At 50.1% G+C, this 24,058-nt stretch overlaps 1 protein-coding gene across 1 annotated transcript in view; it reads left to right on the top strand.

The window, feature by feature from the left end:
• LOC140424846 (integrin beta-1-like) overlaps window positions 1–24,058 on the top strand; it is a 213,064-nt gene that overhangs the window by 64,089 nt on the left and 124,917 nt on the right. Inside the window, exons 4-6 of the mRNA XM_072508338.1 lie at window positions 4,771–4,987; window positions 12,565–12,735; window positions 17,202–17,395. Of these exons, the coding sequence (XP_072364439.1) occupies window positions 4,771–4,987; window positions 12,565–12,735; window positions 17,202–17,395 (582 nt within the window). The remainder of the gene's footprint in view (window positions 1–4,770; window positions 4,988–12,564; window positions 12,736–17,201; window positions 17,396–24,058) is intronic.

The raw sequence follows: 24,058 nt of genomic DNA, 5'->3' as shown, positions 1-24,058 counted from the left end.
CGTCATGAGGGCAGGGCTCGACAACATTTGGGCAAGGCTCGATGTTGTCAGGGGTGGGGCTTGACATCATTGGGGGCAGGACTCAATGTCAGTGGGGTGGGGAACTTCATTGGGACGGTGCTCAATGCCACTGGGGTAGGGGGCAACGTCATTTGGGGCAGGGCGCCGCATCATTAGGGAGGGCTCGACATTGGGGAGGACTCAACATCATTGCGGGCGGGGCTCAATGTCATGGGTTGGGCCGCCCTGTCACCAGGGAGTGGGGCCCCCATAAAGAGGGAGAGTGTGATTCCCCCAAACGTGTGAGATCGCCTCTGCCAGGGAGGTAACATCTTGTAATCTCGTTTGCGGCCACAGAAATGCTTATCTATTCCCCTTACAATTGAATCTCCTTTCACTATTTCATTCCCACACTTTTTACTCCTTCCCTGAGCAGCAGAGCCAACTGTGGTACAACAATTTTAGCTACTGCTGCTTTCTCAAAGACACTATTCCCCCCCAACAGTATCTAAAGCGGTACAGCTATTTTACTGGGAAATGGCCACAGGAGATTCCTGCATTGAATAGCCCTCTTGCTGTGCCTGGTGGTCACCCATTTCCTCCCTGCCTGTGGAGTCTGAGCTTGTGGAGTGACCGCCTCTCTAAGTGCGTGCCACAATGCTCTCCGCCTTGAGGATGCTCCACAGTGACTCCAGCCGCCGCTCCAGTTCTGAAACTTGGGCTTCCAGGAACCGCAGCTGGAGACACTTCCTGAACACATGCTGGTCCCCGGGCACTGGAAATGTTCCCGGCTTCCCAATAGAGCAGGAGAATGCTTTCAGCTCTCCTGCCATGACTTGTCCCTTTAAATTAAACCTTTTGGAAAATAATAATATCAAATAATATCAATTACTCTCAGGCCCTTCTCCCTGGTTTTCATCACTACAGGATATAGCCCCTACAAACTAAAAGCAAATAATAAACACCGTACAAACTCTTTAAGTGATAAAAATAATAAACTGTACTCGACTGTACACACCCAATCAGCTGTTTCCACTTGCCCCGTGTTACTTTTGGATCCTGACGTCACCTCAGGAGCTCCAAGCCAGCACGCAGATTTCCCCCTGCACTCTCGTGCTGTTTTCAGTCTCTTCTCACACTCTCCTCTAGGTGCTGCTGCAAGCCATTGTACGATAGCAATCTGAACTTTAAGTGCAGCACAATGTCGGATACTGCCTGTGCTGGAAGCTGTGACATCTGATATCACATTACGGTCCGGTTCACAATTCCCGAATGGAGTTGGCCATCTCTTCCACGCTGGGACGGCTTCCAAACTTTGCAAAAGCTCTGTGCCAAGTGGTGCTGAACTCCTCCATGGTCCTTGACATTGCCCATGGGTTTTCTGTCTGCTTCCCAGTGCTCTATGCATTTTGATGTGTGTACGCATCAGCAGTTTTCTGTTGGGTGTCCATCTGAGTCCTCATGTGAGTCCTCTGCAGCAGAACCCTCTGGGGAACTGACACACTTTGCCTCTGCTGTGGCAACTGGTTCCCCCCCCCCCCACTCCATACCCAGTGTCTCATCATAATAATACTCTTTACAGTGTCACAAGTAAATCAGAAGAGAGTGTAGGATGATGGGGAAGTGAATTTGAGAAGGAGGAATAGGCATCAATATAACGCCACCGTGGCTGGTTTCAGCCCTGCTGCTGGTCACGGCCTCAGCAATGGCCAATAATGGTCAGCACCGTCTCCTCCATGGGGGTCAAGAATACAGGCAGATCTGTCTCTCTGTCTGGTCCCCCTGTCTCCAGTTGTGCATCAGCTTGTTCTGCAAGAGATAGGAGAGTGGGACAGTGAGTGTGGCAATCTGTTTATGATTGAATAGCTGGTACTGTGTGCAGCTTGTAAAATGTGGATGTGGGACTTGAAATAGTGCTAAGTGCAGCTCCAACAACACTCAAAAAGCTTGACACCATCCAGGATAAGGCAGCCGCTTGTTTGGCAACCCATCCATAAACATTCACTCCCTACATCACCTACAAGATGCCATCCACACGATGCACTGCAGGAACTCATCTTAGGCAGCACCTTCCAAACTCACAACTACTGCCATCTCGAAGGGCCAGCATAGCAAATTCATGGGATCACCACCACCTGGAAGTTCCCCTCCCAGCCACTCACCATCCTGACTTGGAAATATATTGTTATTCCTTCACTGTTGCTGGGTCAAAATCCTGGAATCTGCTCCCGAACAGCACAATGGGCTCAATAAGGCAACTCACCACCACCTTCTCAAGGGCAATTCAGAATGGGCAATAACTGCTGGCCTAGCCAGCAAAGCCCACATCCCTTGAATGAATAAAAAAGTGTGAGGGTGAGGTGAAGCAAATAAATGAGGCATGATAGAGAATGCTGATCGGTGGGTGATGGGGGTATGGTGGTTTGAGCAGTGTCTGATGCTAATGGTGCAGTTGGCAAGATGTGACATTTGAAGATGCATTCACTGACCTTGACCACTCTTTGTGGGATGATTGAACTCCTTGCCTCACTGTATCCAAGGTTCTTGGGGCTTGGATGCTGGCATTGGCCTCCATGGCTATCTGTTCCCATTGCTTTTCGACCTTTTCTGTAGGGCCTCCTGTTCCTTCGTGAATATAGAACATCTTTTCACCTCCTGCACACAGGCCTCCTGTGCAACACCTGAAAACCTTGGAGCACAATCTCACCCTGTTGTGCCATTCCTTACTTTCTCCCAGGTCAGATTCTTTGGCACTACAATTCGCAGTACGTACTAGAGCCACAATGTGCCTCCCTTTTAAGAAGTACAGGCTATCTTGAAGTGATGCTAGCAACTCACAGTATCCACCCCCGCTGATGAGTCCAGCCAATGAATGGCACGGTTAGTCCTGATTGGACGCAGGGATCATTCAACTATCTAAGCACACCCAAGTTGGCATTCTGTCGGCATTGCAAATAGTAGGTGTGAGTTAACCCATGCATTATGATCCTTGTACCCTGTTATATATCGAGAGAGAGTGGAAAACATAGATTCATCAGAAAGATACCAGGGATACAAAAAGATCTTTAGAAAGAGAGACATGGGGTGGGACTCTCCGACCCCCCGCCGGGTCGGAGAATCGCCGGGAGGCGGCAAGAAGCTCGCCCCCGTCGGCTGTCGAATTCTCCGGCGCCGGGGTTTTGGCGGAGACGGGAATTGCGGCGCGCCGGCGTCAGTGGCTGCTGGCAGCGACCTCCCGGCAATTCTCCGGCCCGCAATGGGCAGAGAGGCCGCCCGTTTTCGGCGGGTCCCGCCGGCGTAAATCGCAACAGGTCCTTACCGGTGGGACCTGGCTCCACGAGCGGCCTGCAGAGTCCTCGGGGAGGGGAGGGGTGGGGTGGGGGGTGGGGGGGCGCGCGGGGGGATCTGGCCCCGGGGGTGCCCCCACGGTGGCCTGGCCCACAATCGGGGCCCACCGATCCGTGGGCGGGCCTGTGCCGTGGGGCACTCTTTCCCCTCCGCACCGGCCACTGTCAACCTCCGCCATGGCCGGTGTGGAGAAGAAACCCCCTGTGGATGCTCTGGGATGACGCCAGCACACGCTGGCACCTCCGCGCATGTGCCAACTCACGCTGGCCGGCGGAGGCCTCCAAGCCCTTAAGCGCCAAACACTCCGCCGCCGGCCTAGCCCCTGAAGGTGTGGAGGATTCCGCCACTCCTCAGTGCCGGAGTGGCCCGCCTCGCCGGCTCGCGGAGATTCCCGCCCAAGGTATTAGGGCTGCAAAATTTGGTTCCATAGATTTGCACGGCAAGTCCTGGTTTAGGATGAAAAAGGCTTCTGTGCGAGACCCACCAACTTTGCGGTTGGGTGTGAGTTGAACATCCTATTATTGGGGGCGATCGTGTGGCCATTATGTGCCTGTGCTGTAAGTGTGCAGACTCAAGTAGCAGCCCATGAAGTCAGCCAGCATTTAATGATGATTTGATTCCCACTTGCCATTTTCAACATTGTCAGTCCGCTAAACACCCTCTTGTAAACGCCCCCCCCCCGCTGTGTTCAGCAGCATGAGTGAGTCTCACCAATGCTGGTTAAAGGCATCCATCCGAGTTGCAGGTTAGACACCTATTACTATCCACTAGCCCTTCCAGAGTTTTTGGAAGTATTGGGTTGATGGAAGAGTATAGAAAGAATGGTGAAGTCTCCGAGGAGTGGTGCCGGACAAAGGGAAGGTTTTGGTTGTTACTGAAAGATCTCTGAGTACAGCCCTTGTTCCCAGTCACGGGGGCCATTGCTGCAGTTCCCCTTGGACTGCAGTATCAGAGGGAGATGGAGCAGGGACAGGAAAGAAGATGAGTTGCTTGCAGAGGGAGAAGCAGGAGGGCTGTCAGCACAAGGCCTTACCCACTTAGTGTCTTCAGGAAACACGTCTCCTGCCTTCATCTGAACCAGGAGCAGGGTGTTGGACAACTAAGATTCACAAAGGAGGTGCTCAAAGAAGCAGCATCTGGACGATCAAATTATTTGCTCCGCTATAGGGAATAGGTAAGGCTGAGAGCATCTTTTCAAGGGAAAATGCATAAATGTTTGAGTGGGAGGAAGATGCATGACGATAGGGAGATAGCTTTATAAGGTGATTAGTTTGGATTATTCTCATTAAAAATTGTCACAGGCACCGATGGGCAAAATGACCGCCTGCTGTGCTATAAAATTATACGTTTCTCAAAGAAAATACCTTTGAGTTTTACTTCTGTTGAAGCATATGAGCTTACAAGCTTGTCCTTTTTTTTTAGGAATTCTTGAGGAAGGGGGAGTTAACAGTGACACGCTGTGATGATATAGAGTCTTTAAGGATGAGAGGCTGTCCAATAGAAGATATTGAAAATCCCAAAGGTTCCCTGAGAGTAGAAAGTGACCGATATCTGACTGACCTTGCAAGCGGGATGAAGACAAATGTGGAAGACCTCACACAAATTCAACCCCAGAAGCTTTCTCTGAAATTACGATCAGGTACATCCAGTTACAAATAACGCCGTGAACAATTCAATTCAATTAAACAAATCAAAAAACTGTTGTCTGTGACGTAACAGTCATCGTTATCTATTTCACATTAACTCTTCTGCTCCTTAAATATATAAACAAACTTTTAAAGAAAGATTTTAAGTAATTTTCTGGTGAATAATTCGACTCAAAGTGTTAATCCCCTTCCTTTCATTGTAAATGCTGATTATTTTTTTAAAATTTAGATTATCCAAATCATTTTTCCAATTAAGGGGCAATTTAGCAGGGTCAATCCACCTAGCCTGCACATCTTTGGGTTGTGGGGGCGAAACCCACGCAAACACTGGGAGAATGTGCAAACTCCACATGGACAGTGACCCAGAGCTGGGATCGAACCTGGGACCTCGGCACCTTGAGGCAGCAGAGCTAACCATGGAGTCCCCATGGAAAAGAAAGGGACGTCAGGTCCCCGTCATTTTTGGGTGGGATTTTTCATCTGCCTTTATGAGACAAGTGATGAGCCTTGTGTGGGCTCAACGTTGAGAAGCGGGTATGGCTAATGAGGTGAGGCACACTCCATAGAGGTTCACTTGAGTGAGGACCCCAGGTAGTGTAGCGACAATTCTAAGGGTTTGAGCGGGGCTGAGGGGTGGGTTGTTGGTGGAGGAGTCTGGGCACATGGGCCAGCTGGAAACCAAATGTGTACCTGAACTAAGGCTCATGCCAATCTGTTTCATGTAACTAAGGTGCCCTCTCAAAGATGCTAAAAGTGTCTAGTGGAGTCAAGGCTGGACTCCAGTGACAGCGATGCAGAGGTATTTCCTGTGACTATAACCTGCGGGAATTTCTGAGCTGTGAATTTGGCCAGTTGTTTAAATTGCTTTGTAGATCCAATTACGGGGTCTTCCAAGTTAATCCCAAGAATTATAACGCTGCCTCCATGAAGAGCATTGCCCGCTTTTATTTAAAATGCTTTCCCAGGAAATTAGGAGAAAGCTTTAGCCTGAGAGACAATCCTCCAGCCTTCAATGTCCCCTTCTTGGGAGGGAAAGGGTTGAGTGAGTTGACAACCTTTCTTGTCTCTCTCCCTTTTGTCAATGCTATTACACGACATCTCTTTTTCTGCCTTATCTGCTACCAGTCCACCTCCTTGCATGCTGCTTTTCCCTATTGACATTCTCCATTTGTTCAAACCAAAATTCAGTGTAGCTTCTTCTACCCATCATTTCCCAGGACCTTAAAATTGGGGAACTCAATCTTCCACAGTTTGCTCTTCCTCCTCATGACCTTTCAGACATCTCGTAAACTCTGCTTGCTGACTTGTCTCATTTTATCTCCTATTCCTGTCAGTCACAATTAACACTCATCGGTCACTTAGGTTTCTCGATATAAACCAATGGAATAATGACAGAATTAACAAGAGAGAAGTGTCAAGTGTCAAATACTAGACGCCATTCAGAGATGGATGGATGGACGGACCGACCTTAGTACATCCATCAGAACTTTACTTCATAGAAAGAAAGAAAAGGCTGTGAGCTGCTAGAAGCTCAGATGTTTGTTAATCTTGTTTCGAGTGGTATTATGATGGCACAGTTCTTTGTAAGAAGCTGGTTTGATGGGGAGTGTTCAGAGGAGCCTAATAAACTCCCAAGTTACTGAGTATTGAAACTTGGCACGGTTTCCTAAAGCCACTCTTCTGAAAGCTGACACCAACCCAGGGTTACGATCCCTGCACACTTGAATTTCCGGTGACTGACGAAAGATTACCAGACAAGATTTTAACTTTTAAGCCCCTTAACTGGAATAAACAAACTAAAAGCAGCATTCATGGTCTAAATAAACACTATCCCCCCTGGCAACGTAACCTCCAAAATAGAAAAAATAATGCCCCTTTAACTTTTAAATGACGGAAAATTCCCTCACATGCTTTTACTTTATTCTGTCTCATAAGTGGATACTTTGTTCTTCAGGGACCAGTCCAAAGCTATTCTCACTCGCAATGGTTTGATTGAATTTTTCCTTTTTGAGACTGGTAACGTCTAATCCCTGAAATGGTTGCAAGACAGTTTAAGTATAACCATTTATAAAACCTGACATTCCTAATAGTTGCCAGTGAGACTTGGAGACTAAACATCTACCCATAGCAAAAAGGGCAGGATCAGGCCATTCGGGCCCTCTTGTCTGCTTTGCCATTTGATAAGATCATGGCCATTCTGACTGTGGCCTTGACTCCACTTTCCTGCCCAACCCCATAACCCTTGACTTCCTTGTCAGTCAAAAATCTGTACAACTCAGCATTGTATATATCCATTGGCCCTGCCTCCACAGCTCTCTGTGGAAGAGAATCCCCCAAACCAATGTCCCTATGATAAAAGGAATTCATCTCTGTCTTAAATGAGAGACCCCTTCTTTACAAACTGTATCTCCTAGTTCTAGATACGCCCTCAAAGAGAAACATCCTCAAAGCATTTAGCCTGTCAAGGCCCCTCAGAACCTTTTATGTTCCAATATAAACTTCCCATTCTTTTAAACTTCAATCAGTATAAGCCCAACCTGCTCAGCCTTTCCTCATAAGACAACTCTTTTATCCCAGGAATCAGTCTAGTGAACTATAAAATCTTCAGGAGACCCGAGACGGTAATGTAACATAGATTTATTCTTAAGGCAAAAGTAAAGGCTGCAGCATGGCATACTGTACATAGGTCCTAGCCGGGACTACAGAGCATGCCAGTCCCAATCCGGGCTAGTTTCTAAGCCTTAGTTTCACGAGCTGCAGCTGCTAGGCCACTGCCCCTCGCGGGGGAGCTCGTATTTCATGAGCCCAACAGGGAGATCAATTGGGTTGTCCCCTTGGGTTGCGTGAGGATTATCACGTGAACCTTCTTTGAAGTCATAGAGTCACACAGAAAACATCCATCCACTCTGCGCTAGTCATAAACAACCATCTATCTATTCTAATCCCATTTCCCAGCACTTGGCCCATAGCTTTGTATGCCTTGGGATCGTGAGTGCACATCTAAATAATTTGTAAATTTATGAGGGTCTCTGTCTCCACCATCCTGTCAGACCATGAGTTCCAAACTCCTACCACCCTCTAGTGAAAAGGTTTTCCCTCACATCCCCTCCATACCTCTTGCCCTTACCTTAAATCTATGCCCCCTGGTTGTTGACCCCTCCACCAATGGGAAAAGTTTGATTCTGGCTACTCTATGCCTCTCATAATCCGAATGCACCTCATTCATTTCCCACCTCAGGCTCCTCTGCTCTAAGGAAAACACCCCAGTCAATCCAATCTCTCTTCACAGCTAAAACTCTCCAGCCCAGGCAACATCCTGGTAAATCTTGTCTGCATCCTTTCCAATGCTATCTCATCCCGCCTATAATGTGGATTCCAGAACTGCGCACAATACTTTAGCTGTGGTCTAACCAACATTTTATACTGTTCCAGCATAACCTCCCTGCTCTTAAACTCTAGGCCTCAGCTAAGAAAGGCAAGTATCCCATAAGCCTTGTTAACCATTGTATCCATCTGCTCTGCTACCTGGGACCGGTGTACATGCATCCCTCTGATCCTCGGTGCTTTCCCAGGGTCCTGCCGTTTATCATATATTCCCTTGCCTTGTTTGTTCTGCCCAAGTGCATCACCTCAAACTTATCCAGATTGAATTCCATTTGCCACTGATCAGCCGGTCTATATCTTCCTGTAATCGAAAGCTATCTTGCTCACTATTTACCATCCCACCAAATTTTATATCATCTGTGAACTTACTGATAAATCTTCCTTCATGCATATCTAAATAATTTATAGAAAGCACAAACAATAACACTGGCCCCTGCAGGACCCCACTGAACACAGGCTTCCAGACAAAAAAACACCCCTCGACCATCACCCTCTGCTTCCTGCCACTCACAATTTGCCAAATTTCCTTGGATCCCGTGGGCTCTTACCTTCGCTATCAGTCTCCCACGTGAGACCTTATCCGAAGTCTTGCTGAATCCAAGTAGACTACATCAAATACATTTCCTTCATTCCTTCATGGGCAGCACGGTAGCACAAGTAGCTAGCACTGTGGCTTCACAGCGCCAGGGCACCAGGTTCGATTCCCCGCTGGGTCACTGTCTGTGCGGAGTCTGCACGTACTCCCCGTGTCTGCGTGGGTTTCCTCCGGGTGCTCCGGTTTCCTCCCACAGTCCAAAGATGTGCTGGTCAGGTGATTGGCCATGATAAATTGCCCTTAATGGCCAAAAAGGTTAGGAGGGGTTATTGGGTTACGGGGATACGGTGGAAGTGAGGGCTTAAGTGGTACGGTGCAGACTCGATGGGTCGAATAGCCTCCTTCTGCACCTTATGTTCTATGTTCTACACACCTGGTCACCTCTTCGAAAAACTCCATCAAGTTGGTCAGACATGACCTCCCCTTAACAAAACCATACTGATTGCTCTTGATTAACCTCTGCCTCGCCAAATGCAGATTCATTCTATCTCTCAGAATTGCTTCCAATAGTTTCCCCATCACTGGGGTTAGACTGACTGGCCTGTAGTTTCCTGGTTTATCCCTTCCTCTCTTCTTGAATATTGGTGCCACATTGACTATCCTCCTGTCCTCCAGCACCTCTCCTGTGGCCAGAGAGGAATTGTAAATTATTGCCAGAGCCCCTGCTATTTCCTCCCTTGCCTCACTCAATAGCCTGGGATATATTTCGTCTGACCCTGGAAATTTGTCTACATTTAAGCCTGCCAGACCACTCTGAACCTCCTCTCTGTCTATGTTAATCTCTTTAATTTTGTTCCAGTCCTTCCCTCTCATTTCTATACCCACATTGTCCCTCTCACGAGTGAACACTGTCACAAAGTATCCATTTAAAACCCTACCATCAGCTCCACTCACAAATGACCACTGGTCCTACTCTTTCCCTGGTTATCCTTTTACCCTTAATGTACTTATAGAACAACTTTGGATTTTCCTTTATATTACCTTGTGCATGAATCGCAAAAAGTTGGTTTGCAGGTGCAGCAAATAATTAAGAAGGCAAATGGAATGTTGTTCTTCATTGCTAGGCAGATGGAGTGTAAAAGCAGGGAGGTTATGTTGTAGCTGTATAGGGTGCTGGTGAGGCCACACCTGGAGCACTGTGTGCAGATTTGATCTCTTTACTTGAGAAAGGATGTACTGGCACTGGAGGGTATGCAGAGGAGATCACTAGGTTGATTCTGCAGTTGAGAGGATTAGCTTATGAGGAGAGGCTCAGTAGGCGGGTGAAAGCAGAACTAGGGGGCAAAGCCTCAAAATAAAGGCGAGCAGATTCAGGACTGAGTTGAGGAAGAACTTCTTCACCCAAAGGGTCATGAATCTGCGGAATTCCCTGTCCAGTGAAGCAGTTGAGGCGACCTCATTAAATGTTTTTAAGGCAAAGGTAGATAGATTTTTGAACAGTAAAGGAATAAAAGGTTACGGTGAGCGGGCAGGTAAGTGGTGCTTGAGTCCACAAAAAGATCAGCCATGATTTTATTGAATGGCAGAGCAGGCTCGAGGGGCCAAATAGCCTACTCCTGCTCCTAGTTCTTATGTTCTTATGTACCTGCCAGTATCCTTTTATGTCTTCTTTGTTCTCCTAGTTTCCTTTTTAAGTTCCCTCTTGCACATTCTATATGCCTCCTAGCGCATCTGCTGTTTTGAGCCCTCGATATCCACCATTCACAGCAAAAAAGGGGGTGTCAACATTATGGAAATGCTTAGGGTTCCCCAATGCTCATGGGACATCACTAGGGGTTTCCCGGCTCAAAAGGGTTGGCAAACCCTGGTTTAATGGGCTCACCATTTCCCTGGGATCTCTGACAGACTGTATATCATTTAAACCTCACACTTTTCTTTGGCCTGAAATATATTTCAAGAGCATTTACGGTCACATCAAATGTAGACGTATCTTTTGTGAGCTGCTTGAATATTCACTGGCCTTCTGCTCTAAGGCAATCTACAAGTATCGCTTTCTTGCGGATCACCGCTACATCTGGACTTTTCCTCCATGGAGCGAGCAAGTAGGTTTTGAAGCCCGAAATTCCTCTTTCTCACAACATGGGAGGACCTCCCAATGATGAAAGAAATTACCCCGGAGCTGGAAACTTTTATCTTTTCTTAACCATCCTCATCATCACTTTTGTTATGTATTCACCAGGTTGCTGTATATCTTGTATGTCTGCTTCATCTCTGAGCAATGCAGAGGTTTCAAATTTGCAACAGTTAATTCACGTTACTTTAAATTATCTCAGAACTCGCAGGATTTCTAGGTGCACTCATGGTCTCAGCTCAGAGCCTCAGATCTTTCTGGAACTTTCTGTGTGATGTCAGTCACTTAGCTCTCTAGTTCCACCCACAGGCTTAAGCAAACAAACACTCATAGAGCAGAGAACCGACTAACATAATCAAACATGGATCAGTGAAACCATTGAACACTACATGTACGATAAAACACATTGCTCAACACTGCCAGGAGAGAGGATATTCTTGTCCATCCAAGAATCCCAAGGAGAGACAGCCAGACAGTGAAAAGTGTGGAAAAGCTCTGATGACTGGAATATGATGGAAGCCCTCAGTTGGCATCAAGGCTTATACAAGAAGATAAATAGAGGGAGAGTAGACCATTAGAATGGCTTCAATTCCCTCTCTCTGGCTTTTGGGTGAACCCAGCACCATTCTTTAGGTTTACCACTACCTTGTTCATCTTGGTTCTGGGGAGTACAGGTAAATGGGATCAATGAGAGGGAAATATGCTAGGCACATAAGTCCGGTGCCATCAATGCTATTTACATTCAGTGGCCATCCTGGCAGTAAGTGGAAAATTACATTCATGATGATAAGCTGGATGGGACCACCCATCTGCATTTTCCATCATCCTGAGCTACAATCCAAACAACCTTTGGGTGGCATTATGGAGAAGAATCCTGGCTCGGGGTCCCATGGCATTTCTTCAAATGAATCTTTAATATTGATTATAAATTAAAGATGGGCAACTCTGAAAAAGTAGCATTCCTGCCGTACCTCACTGAAGTGTAAGCTTAAATAATTTGCTCATGTTCAAAAGTGGCGCATGAAATCACAACCATCTGATTAAGAAACCGGACTTCCACCAACTTCTGCCAGAATTACTACCTCTTCGAGAAATCTCTCAGCACTGTTAATCTTGCAAATTTGGTCATTTTCATTCATTCACAGGACCTGGGCAAGGCCAGCAAACATGGCTGGTCCCTAATTGCTCTTGGAAACGTGGTGACGATCCACCTTCTTGAGCCACTGAAATTTGTACTCCCGCATTGCTGGTGGGTAGGGAGTTTCAGCATTTTGACTGAGTGACAGGGAAGGAACAGGGATATAATTCCAAGTCTGGGGGGTGTATCACTTGGAGGGGAATTTGCAGCTGATGGTGTTCCCATGCATCTGCTGCCCATGCCCTTCTGGGTGGTAAAGGCTGTGGGTTTTGGAGGTGCTGTTGAAGGAGTCTTGGTGAATTACTGCAGTGCTTCTCGTAGATAACACTTATATGTCTTATATCTATGAATTTCTATCACGAACATGTTTGTTTCTTTTCAGGAGAAAGCCAGTCCTTCTCACTGCATTTTCAGAAAGCTAAGGAATATCCCATGGATCTGTATTATCTTGCGGACCTCTCCCTCTCTGTCCAGGATGGCTTGGAAAACATGAAGAAGTTGGGAATTGAATTAAATGAGGAAATGCGAAAGATGACATCTGATTTCAGAATTGGTAAACTTTCTTTTCACGATCCAGATCCGATAAAGGACACACACAACTCATGAGCTAAAAGATTTTTTTCTGTACAGCGTTTAATTTAGAGTTGATTTATTTATTTATGTTTCAAAAGAATTCCTAATTAAGGGGCAATTTAGCATGGCCAATCCACCTAACCCGCACATCTTTGGGTTGTGGGAGTGAGACCCATGCAGACACGGGGAGAATGTGTAAACTCCACACAGACTGTGACCCGTGGGGGGGATCGAACCCAAGTCCTTGGCACTGTGAGGAAGCAGTGCTAACCACTGTGCCACCCTGCCACCCCTCGAGTTGAATTATGACAGTCAGTTCAATGTCACACCTTTGAATTCATTGTAAAACTACAGAGGGTTGGGACTTCCAGTGGTGACATGTAGGTTGAGTGGCTCCTGCTAGAGTCTTTGTTTTTCGGATCTTTATGCCCAGCCTCAGGGGTGCCTTTTGGATGAGTTGGCGTGGGAAGTTCTAAGGAGTCGGTGGAATGCAGGGAAGGAAGAGGGCGAGGCGAAAATCCGCTGGTGAGTGCTGCTGTGAGTCCAACAGGAGGAAAGATGGTGGGTGCTGGTTTGTCGAGTGGGGCCACTCCCATTACAGTTGAAACTCTGACCGAGGTGGTATTGGGAGCGTTTGAAAGGCTGTTCGCCAAACACTTAAGAGGTACATCAGAGGGAGATGATGACCTAGCTCAAGGACTGAGTGGAGGATACGCTTGCCCCGATAAAGATTGCATTGACAAAGATGTCGATGGAGCAAGGAGAGAAGATGAAGGGGTGGAGGAGGCATTGTCGCAGCACAGCGACCAGTTCACTTTGATGGGTGAGGAGTTGCGGACGGTGGCGGAGATCAATAAATGGCTCAGGGCCAAAGAGAACAGGTCGAGGAGACAGAATTTGAGGATCATGGGCTTGCCCGAGAAGTTGGAGGGCCGGAGGCCGACTGAGTACTTTGCAGACATGTTCACGAAGTTGATGGGGGGGGGGGGGGGAAAGAGCCCTTACTCAATGAGCTGGACAGGGCCCAGCGGTCGCCCCATCCAAAGCCTAAAACAAATGAGACACTAAGGGCGATTATAGTCTGCTTCCACAGCTACCATGTGAAGGCGAAGGTTTGAGTTGGGTGAAGCAGAAATGGGAGGTGAAGTGGGAAGGCGTTGGTATATGTATATACCCAGATCTCACGGCGGAGTTGATGAGAAGGGTGGCGGCCTTTGGACAGGTGAAGGCGACACTGTACAGCAGCAGGGTGAGGTAACCCTAACCCTAACCCAGCGAATCTGAGAGTGACTCACAATTCGAAAGCCTTTTATTTTGATGTGGAGATGCCGGCGTTGGACTGGGGTGAGCACAGTACGAAGTCTTACAACACCAGGTTAAAGTCCAACAGGTTTGTTTCGATGGAGGTGCGTTTAATGCGGAGAAGGTATTTGATCGGATGGAGTGGAGTTATTTGATTGCGGTTTTGGAGAAGCTAGTGACATCGAAACAAACCTGTTGGACTTTAACCTGCTGTTGTAAGACTTCGTACTTTTATTTTGAGACGGCGGAGGAGGTGGAGGCATTCGTGAAGGACTGGGACTGAAATGGGTTTTGGGATCTGGACTTGGATGGTGTGGACTGGGTTCTTTCTTCTTAGATTTTTTTCCACTGGTGTTTCTTATGTGTTTTTTCTTTTTTTTTTTGTGTGTTTCTCTTTTGTTCTCCCCACTCTGACTGGGGGTTTGAAGTTTGCTTTTGATGGGAGTGCAGGGTGGGGGGTTGGGGGGGATGTTGGAGAGTCTTGGGCATGGTGGCTGGGTTGCTGAGAATTTTGGGGGAGGAGGCATCACCGCACTAGCAAACAAAGATTGGCTAGTGAATGGGAGTGCAGTGGGGGGTGACCGTTGGAGCCTGGTTGGGCAGGTTTTGATGGATCTGGGAGGTGTGAATGGTGGGGGGAGGGGATCGATACTGGATGAGGTGTTAGCAAGATGAAGTGGATGGGAGGGTTGTGGGAAAGGTGGGGGGGTGGGGGTTGACGGTGACTAAAGGATGGGGCAGGTCCTGCCGGATGGGTGGGCCCTGGGGGAATGGTGACGGCGATCGAAGGGGTGGGGGCAGGTTCCCCCCCCCCAGTCAGAATGGTGGAACGTGAGGGGATTGGGGGGAGCGATTCCCTCACGAGCGTTTGAAAGCTGATGCGGCAAGAGACCATCTGAGGGTGAAGGACCAGATGAAGCTTAGAAAGGATTGGGTGAGCCAGGTGTTTCATTCAGGGTTTGATAGTAGGGCCCGGGGTTGGCAATTTTGGTGGGTGAGCAGGTGAGGTGTCAACTGGAGAAGGTGGTGGCGGATCAGGGTGGATTTGGATTTTGTTTATTGTCACGTGTACTGAGGTACAGTGAAAAGTGTTTTTCTGCGAGCAGCTCAACAGACCATTAAGTTCATGAAAAGGGAATAAAAGAAAATACATAATAGGGCAACAGAAGGAGGGGGAAGGGACATGATTGTAACGGGTGCGCTGGAGGGGAGGTATGTAGTGTTGGTTAGTGTATATGCCCCTAATTGGGATGCCATGGCGTTTGTGAAGAAAACTCTGGCTGCCATTCCGAATCTTAATAATCATTCGTTCATTTTTGGGGGGGGTGATTGGAACACAGTGTTGGAGCCGAGGCCGGACATGTCCCAGCTGTGCTCGCTGACCCCATCGGGGGGAGAGGTGGGCGAAGGTTTTGGCTGGGCTTATGAAGCAAATGGGTAGGGTTGGCCCATGGAGATTTTTACACCCGAGGGATCGGGGGTATTCGTTTTTTCCCTCGGTGCACAAGGTGTTCTCAAGGATTGATTTTTTTTGTGGTGGAGAAGGCGCTGTTGGCTGGTGTTAAGAGGGCAGACTACAATATTGGCCAAGGGGGTTGGCATTAAGGTTGGGGGTGTGCCTTCCTAGGGTGATTGGGGAGGATCAGACGGAGTTCGTTAAGGGCAGGAGGCTGTCATTGAATGTGAGGCGGTTGCTGAATGTGGTGCTTTCGCCGGCAGAGGGAAGCAAGTTGGAGGTGGTGGTGGCGTTTAATGCGGAGAAGGTGTTTGATCGGATGGAGTGGAGTTATTTGATTGCGGTTTTGGAGAAGTTTGGGATTGGGCCTAAGTTTGTGGCATGTGTGCAGTTGCTGTATAAGGAGCCAATGGCGAGCATGCGCACAAATGATATGAATTCAGGGTATTTTCTTTACACCAGGGACCGAGGCAGGGATGCCCCATGTCCCCCCCCCTTCTGTTTGCTTTGGCAGCTGTCCGGCAGTGTCTCACTTATCTGGGGGTGCAGATGGCTCGGGATTGGGCAGGTTGTCGGAAGTTGAATTTTTCAAGCTTGGTGGGGAAGGTGAAGGCAGAGTTGTTGAGGTGGGATAATCTTCCTCTGTTGTTGGCAGTGCAAACTTGGCAAACTTGGGTGCACAGTCTATTGTAACCATACCAGTGATGTGCCTTCTAGCAGCACTTCCCAATCACAGGCTTGAGCCAAGCACAGGTTTGAGCTTAGGAGGAGGTGCTGTCTGTGGGGTGGCGGGTTGGGGGGAGGTGCGGCTTGGCAATTTATGGTTGGATTCTGGAGGAGGATTAAGGCTAAATGGGAAAAGGAGTTGGGGGCGGCATTGGAAGAGGGATTGTGGTGCGAGGTGCTGCGGAGGGTGAATCCCTCAACCTCGTGTGCGAGTCTGGGGTTGATACAGCTGAAGATGGTGTACAGGGGCGCACCTGACAAAATCAAGGATGAGCCAGCTGTTTGAGGTGGTAGAGGACATCTGTGAGCGGTGTGGGAGGGGCCTGCTAATCATGTGCGTATGTTCTGGTCCTGTCTGAAGTTGGAAAGTTTCTGGAGGTCAGTTTTCAGCACCATCTCCGGGGTTTTGTACGTAGATGTGGAGCCCGGTCCCCTAGAGGCCATATTCGGGACGTCGGACCGGCCGGAGTTGCAGACAGGGGCGGCAGCAGATGTCTTAGCTTTGCCTTGCTGATTGCTCGTAGGGGTGGAGGTCAGCTTCTCTACCCTGCGTCTCGCCATGGCGGGGGACTTATTAGCCCTGGAGAAGGTGACATTTGCCCTGGGGGGGGGGGGGGGGGGGGGGGGTGCGGTTTGCGAGTGATGGGTTCCACAATAGTTGGGGTTTGTTCATTTTGGAGATTTGGTTGCTGTCGACTGTTAAGGGGGGGGGGGTTCTTACTGGGTGGGAGGTAGATGTCTTAGCTTTGGGTGTGTCTTAAAATGTTGGGTGTGTGTTTTTTTGTAAAATTTAAAATGTTGAAAATTGGAATAAAAAAACTTTTCAAAAAAACTTCAGAGGGTTGAACTTAAAGGTGTGAACATCATCTTCTCATTGCATACTTTTCCCAAATTCTTCTTCCTTACTTTGCTAAGCTCAGCTCTAATAACATATCCTCACCTGTAAATGTGTTTCCTTTAAGGGTTCGGTGTCTTGCAGAAAAATCCTTGTACAGCTGGTGAAACATGTAGGAGTCAATTTAGCTTCCGAAATGTTCTACCATTGAATTCTGACGGGGCAACGTTCAGCACACTGCTACACAATCAGGCTATTGCTGCAAGTCTGAACTCTTCAGAGGATGGCGCTGATGCTATAATGCAGACTGCCGTCTGTGGGGTGAGTTGGAAAGACTTTCTTGTGACGGATCAACAGTCAGGACCTTTTTAACCTAAATGTGGGCGTTTCTGTGATTTGTGCTTTCAGTCAGGAGCTTGGCAGTAAAACTTGGGTGCACCGTCTATTTTAACCATACCAGTGATGTGCTTTCCGAGCAGCACTTCCCAATGGAACCACCGAACTGTGGTAACTCCCTCAGTGTCCATAGTTGACAGAAGAATAGAATTAACTATAATAAGAGTGCGCCCTTTACCAGAAAGCTACTAAACAACTGGACCAGTAAGATTTTATGTCAAAGGTTTATATTTGTAAATGGCTAATTATGAAAACATTGAACATGCTAAAAGGAACCAATAATTGGAATCATTGAAAGTTATCTTGGGCAGGATTCTCCGGTATCCGGCGGGTGGGCCGTACCGGCGGCAAAGAGTGGCGTGAACCACTCCGGCTTCGCACCTTCGGCGGCTAGGCCGGCGTTGGAGTGGTTGGCGTCGCGCCAACCAGCGCCAGTCGACGCATGCGCAGGAGCGCCAGCGTGTTCCCAGAACCTCTGCCGTGATTCCTGCGCATGCGCAGGGAGTTTCTTCTCCGCGCCGGCCATGGCGGAGCTTTACAGCGGCTGGCGCGGAGGGAAAGAGTGCCCCCATGCCACAGGCTCACCCGCAGATCGGTGGGCCCCGATCGCGGGCCAGGCCACCGTGGGGACCCCCTCCGGGGCCAGATCTCCCCGCGCCCCCCCGAGGACTCCGCAGGCCGCCCGCAGAGCCAGGTCCCCCCCCCGGTAAGAACCTTGTGTAATTTACGCCAGCGGGACTGGCCGAAAACGGGCGGCCGCTCGGCCCATCGCGGAGCGGAGAATTGCCGGGGGTGTCACTGCCAACGGCTCCCGACCGGCGCGGCGCGATTCCCACCCCCGCCAAAAAACGACGCCGGAGAATTCGGCAGCCGGCATCGGGGCGGCGGGGTGGGATTCAAGCTGCCCCCAGCGATTCTGCGGCCCGGCGGGGGGTCGGAGAATCCCGCCCATACAATACCTCAATTCTGAGGCCAATTTCGAGCTTGATGAGTAAAAGCTGTTTTCCCTAATGTGCAGAGCACATCTGCTGATGTAATCTGTGGTGCTTCCTGTGCCTGCAGAATGTGCCATTTGACCTCCTGCCTTTATGGAGTGTACTGACTAACCACCCATAACTGTGGAGAATGCCAGCTGACTACCAGCTCTGGTGGCTGGCCTTGGATACCTGCAGAGTGTGCTAGCTGACCACCCATACGAGTGGGCCCTGCTGGCTGACTACCTCTCTCCTGCGGTGGGCATGCCTCTATGATTTTGAGGCAGTGACCTTATTGACGTTGGGTCTGCGGGCTGCGGAGTCCCAATATAGCTTATTGGTCAAAGGCCTTCAAACATTGAGCTCCCTCAGCTGACAGTACACTGTGATTTCTTAAAGTATGAAGCTTGGAGTGGCAGAGCCTGGATTATTCATGTGGGCGCCCCACAAAACAATCCAAGCCTATCTTAGCTGGGCCTTTTTGTCCCTATTGCCAGTGAAACTGGTCAGAGTCCAAACTAATTTCCACCGAGGGTATTGTTATGGCCCCGTGAGGAGGGGTAAAATTCCTCCCTTATTCTCCCACACCTGTTTTGACTCTAACAGCGTGTTATAACCCGACTGGAGGCCACGGGGTCTGCAATGTCAGAGTCCCAGTGACCTCACCTGACTATGATCTCCCCAGGTGAGGGAGCGGAGCTACACCTTTAAGCAAGGGTTCACTGGGACATAAATATCCCAGCCCAAGTGTGGGCCAGGTGCAGGAGACCCTTTGCTGATTAGGAGTTATATCTAGTAGATAAAATAAATATTGAGTTTTGTAACAGTCATCACTTCCGTGTGGTCGCTTGCCTAGAACTTTACAAAGTGACTCTTTCTGAATTTAGAGAGGATGTGCTTTGCCAATTCTGTACGGGTCCTACTGTTTACACTTTTAGGCTGTAAAGAATTACTCAGCCAGATTTTCTTAGCTTAAACAAAGAACAAGATAAGTTCATTGAAGCTCAATGACTGGAGGGTGAGGGAGGCGCGGACACGGGACTGGCCCAGAAAAGGAGAGCCCCTCCAATCCGGATTCATGAAGCGCATGTTGGGGAGCATTCCGGACCTGGAGATAGGAGGCCTGATAATGGGAGGGGACTTCAATACAGTGTTGGATCCAGCACTGGACCGCTCCAAATCAAGGACTGGAAAGAGGCCGGCAGCGGCCAAGGTGCTTAGGGGGTTTATGGATCAGATGGGGGGAGTGGACCCATGGCGGTTTGCAAGGCCGCAGGCCAGGGAATTTTCTTTCTTCTCCCATGTACACAAAGCCTACTCCCGTATAGATTTTTTTGTTCTGGGCAGGGCTCTCATCCCGAGGGTGGAGGGGACGGAGTATTCGGCCATAGCCGTTTCGGACCACGCCCCGCACTGGGTGGAACTGGAGCTGGGAGAGGAGAGGGACCAACGCCCGCTGTGGCGGCTGGATGTGGGACTGCTGGCGGATGAGGTGGTGTGTGGGAAGGTGAGGGGGTGTATCGAAAGGTACTTGGAGGCCAATGACAACGGGGAGGTGCGGGTGGGGGTGGTATGGGAGGCGTTGAAGGCGGTGATCAGGGGAGAGCTAATCTCCATCAGGGCTCATAGGGAGAAGACAGAGGGCATGGAAAGGGAGAGGTTAGTGGGGGAGATTTTGAGAGTGGACAGGAGATACGCAGAGGCCCCGGAGGAAAGATTACTTGGGGAAAGACGACGGCTCCAGGCGGAGTTTGACCTGTTGACCACAGGGAAGGCGGAGGCACAGTGGAGGAAGGCGCAGGGGGCGACCTACGAGTATGGGGAAAAGGCTAGTCGGATGCTGGCACACCAGCTCCGTAAGAGGATGGCAGCGAGGGAAATAGGGGGAGTCAAAGATGGAAGGGGGAGCCACGGTTCGGAGTGCGACGAAAATAAACGAGGTATTTAAGGCCTTCTATGAAGAGCTGTACAGATCCCAGCCCCCAGCGGGGGAAGAGGGGATGAGACGATTCCTAGACCAACTGAGATTCCCGAGAGTGGAGGAGCAAGAGATGGCTGGTTTGGAGGCACCAATTGGGTTGGAGGAGCTAAGCAAGGGTTTGGGGAGTATGCAGGCGGGGAAGGCCCCGGGACCGGACGGGTTCCCGGTGGAGTTCTACAGGAAGTACGTAGACCTGTTGGCCCCGCTACTAGTGAGGACCTTTAATGGGGCAAGAGAGGAGGGGACCCTGCCCCCGACAATGTCGGAAGCGACAATTTCTTTGATCCTAAAGCGGGACAAGGACCCACTGCAATGTGGATCGTACAGGCCGATCTCGCTCCTCAATGTGAGTGCTAAGTTGCTGGCAAAAGTGCTGGCCACGGGGATCGAGGACTGTGTCCCTGGGGTGATCCATGAGGACCAGACGGGATTCGTAAAGGGCAGGCAATTAAACACTAACGTGCGGCGGCTCTTAAACGTGATAATGATGCCATCGGAGGAGGGAGAGGCGGAGATAGTGGCAGCTATGGACACGGAGAAGGCCTTTGACCGAGTAGAGTGGGAGTACCTCTGGGAGGTGCTACGTAGGTTTGGGTTCGGGGGAGGGTTTATCAGCTGGGTTAAGCTCCTTTACAGCGCCCCGGTGGCGAGTGTAGTGACGAACCGGCAGAGGTCGGAGTACTTTCGCTGTACCGAGGGACGAGGCAGGGGTGCCCCCTGTCCCCCCTGTTGTTTGCATTGGCGATCGAACCATTGGCCATGTCATTGAGGGAGTCTAATAAATGGAAGGGGGTGGTCCGAGGGGGAGAAGAGCATCGGGTGTCGCTATATGTGGATGACCTGTTCCTGTATGTGGCGGATCCAATGGAGGGGATGGTGGAGGTCATGCAGACTCTAAGGGAGTTTGGGGAGTTTTCGGGCTATAAGCTCAATGTAGGGAAGAGTGAGCTCTTTGTATTACAGGCAGGGGACCAAGAAAGAGGGATAGGGGACCTACCGCTGAGGAGGGCGGAGGGGAGCTTTCGGTATCTGGGGATCCAGATAGCCAGGAGTTGGGGGGCCCGACAAAAACTGAATCTGACGAGGTTGGTGGAGCAAATGGAGGAGGGCTTCAAAAGATGGGACATGTTACCGCTCTTGCTGGCGGGTAGAGTGCAGTCGGTCAAAATGGTGGTCCTTCCGAGGTTTCTGTTTGTGTTTCAGTGCCTTCCCATCGTGATCACCAAGGCCTTTTTTAAGAGAGTAGGTAGGAGTATTATGGGGTTTGTGTGGGCGAATAAGACCCCGAGGGTAAGGAGAGGGTTCCTGGAACGCAGTAGGGACCGAGGAGGGTTGGCGCTGCCAAACCTAGGGAGCTACTACTGGGCAGCAAATGTGGCGATGATCTGCAAGTGGGTTATGGAGGGAGAGGGGGCGGCATGGAATAGGATGGAGATGGCGTCCTGTAAAGGAACGAGCCTGGGGGCGTTGGTGACGGCACCGCTGCCGCTCTCGCCGTCAAAGTATACCATGAGCCCGATGGTGGCGGCAACGCTCAGGATCTGGGGCCAGTGGAGATGGCACATGGGTGAAATGGGAGCATCAGTGTGATCCCCGATCAGGGGTAACCACCGGTTTGTCTCGGGGAAGATGGACGGGGGGTTCCAGAGCTGGCATCAGGCGGGGATTAGAAGAATGGGGGACCTGTTCATCGACGGGACGTTTGCGAGCCTAGGGGCACTGGAGGAGAAGTTTGAGTTACCCCCGGGAAATGCCTTTAGATATATGCAGGTGAGGGCTTTTGTGAGGTGACAGGTTAGGGAATTTCCGTTGCTCCCGGCACAAGAAATTCAAGACAGGGTGATCTCGGGTGTATGGGTCGGGGAGGGCATCGTGTCGGCAATACACCAGGAGATGAAAGAAGAGGGGGAAGCGCTGGTCGAAGAGTTGAAGGGTAAATGGGAGGAGGAGCTGTGGGAGGAGATCGAGGAAGGTCTGTGGGCTGATGCCCTAGGTAGGGTTAATTCCTCCTCCTCGTGTGCCAGGCTCAGCCTGATACAATTTAAGGTGGTTCACAGAGCGCACTTGACGGGGGCGAGGTTGTGCAGGTTCTTTGGGGTAGAGGACAGATGTGGAAGGTGCTCAGGAAGTCCGGCGAACCATGTCCATATGTTTTGGTCATGCCCAGCACTGGAGGGGTTCTGGAAAGGAGTGGTGGAAGCAATATCTCAGGTGGTGAAAGTCCGGGTCAAGCCAAGCTGGGGGCTAGCAATATTTGGAGTAGTGGACGAGCCGGGAGTGCAGGAGGTGAAAGAGGCCGGCATTCTGGCCTTTGCGTCCCTAGTCGCCTGGCGAAGGATCTTGCGAATGTGGAAGGAGGCGAAGCCCCCCAGCGTGGAGGCTTGGATAAACGATATGGCTGGGTTCATAAACCTGGAGAGGATTAAGTTTGCCTTGAGAGGGTCTGCGCAGGGGTTCTACAGGCGGTGGCAACCGTTCCTAGACCATCTCGTGGAGCGTTAGGTGAAGGTCGGACAGCAGCAACAGCAACCCGGCCGGGGGGGGGGGGGGGGGGGGGGGGGGGAGGAGCTGGGGGGGGGGGGGGGGGGGGAGGAGCTGGGGGGGGGGGAATGGGGGACTGCCTGGGAGGGTGGATGCGCAAGAGATAACATGAAGGGTTGGGGAAACTGGCACGTACGGGAGAGAGCCAGTGTACAAAGCTATGTAAACATATCATTTTGCCATGTACATATCTTGCTCTGTGCGATTTCTCGTTATTTTGTTACGGGGGGGGGAGGGGGTTATTGTTTGTAAGGGAGAAAAATTATGTTAAAAAATTCTAATAAATATATTTTAAAACAAAAAGCCCTAGCCAGCACCAGCCCCACTATCTCGGAGAACTTTTTGTAAAACTCCGGATACCCATCCGGCCCCAGGGCTTTACCCGATTGCATGGCCCTCAAGCCCACCAATATTTCTTCGGTCCTGATCGGGGCCCCCAATCCGTCTACCAATTCCCTGCCCACTTTTGGGAAGGTCAGTTCATCCAGAAAGCGTCTCATCCCCTCCAGCCGGGGAAGGAGAGCAGGGGGGGGTCCGAGGAATAAAGCTTACTATAGAAGTCCCTAAACACCTTGTTCAGCCCCGCCGAATCCCCTACCAAGTTTCCCCCCCCGTCGACTACCTTCCCTATTTCCCTGGCCGCTTCCCTCTTTCTCAGTTGCTGTGCCAGCATTCTGCTGGCTTTCTCCCCGTGCTCATAAATCGCACCCCTCGCCTTCCTAAGCTGCTCCACAGCCTTAGCTGTGGACAACACCCCAAACTCAGTCTGTAGCCTTCGTCGTTCCCTTAATAGCTCTGCCCTCGGGGTCTCTGCATATCTCCTGTCTGTCTGTATGATCTCCCTCACCAGTCGGTCCATTTCTGCCCTGTCCGTCCTGTCCCTATGTGCTCTGATCGAAATCAGCTCCCCTCTCACCACCGCCTTCAGCGCTTCCCAGAGCACCGCCGCTGAGACTTCCCCTGTGTCATTGGCCTGCAGGTAGTTTTGCAGACATTTCCTCACCCTCTCACACACCGCCTCGTCCGCCACAAACCGACCTCCAGCCTCCATTGAGGGCGCTGAAAACTTTCCTTGCAAACCTGCAGTTCAAC

Source organism: Scyliorhinus torazame, chromosome 6 (assembly GCF_047496885.1).
Source record: "Scyliorhinus torazame isolate Kashiwa2021f chromosome 6, sScyTor2.1, whole genome shotgun sequence".
In the NCBI taxonomy this organism is placed as follows: domain Eukaryota; kingdom Metazoa; phylum Chordata; class Chondrichthyes; order Carcharhiniformes; family Scyliorhinidae; genus Scyliorhinus; species Scyliorhinus torazame.
The sequence above is the reverse complement of the archived record's forward strand: the minus strand, read 5'-3'. Positions and strand labels throughout refer to the sequence as shown.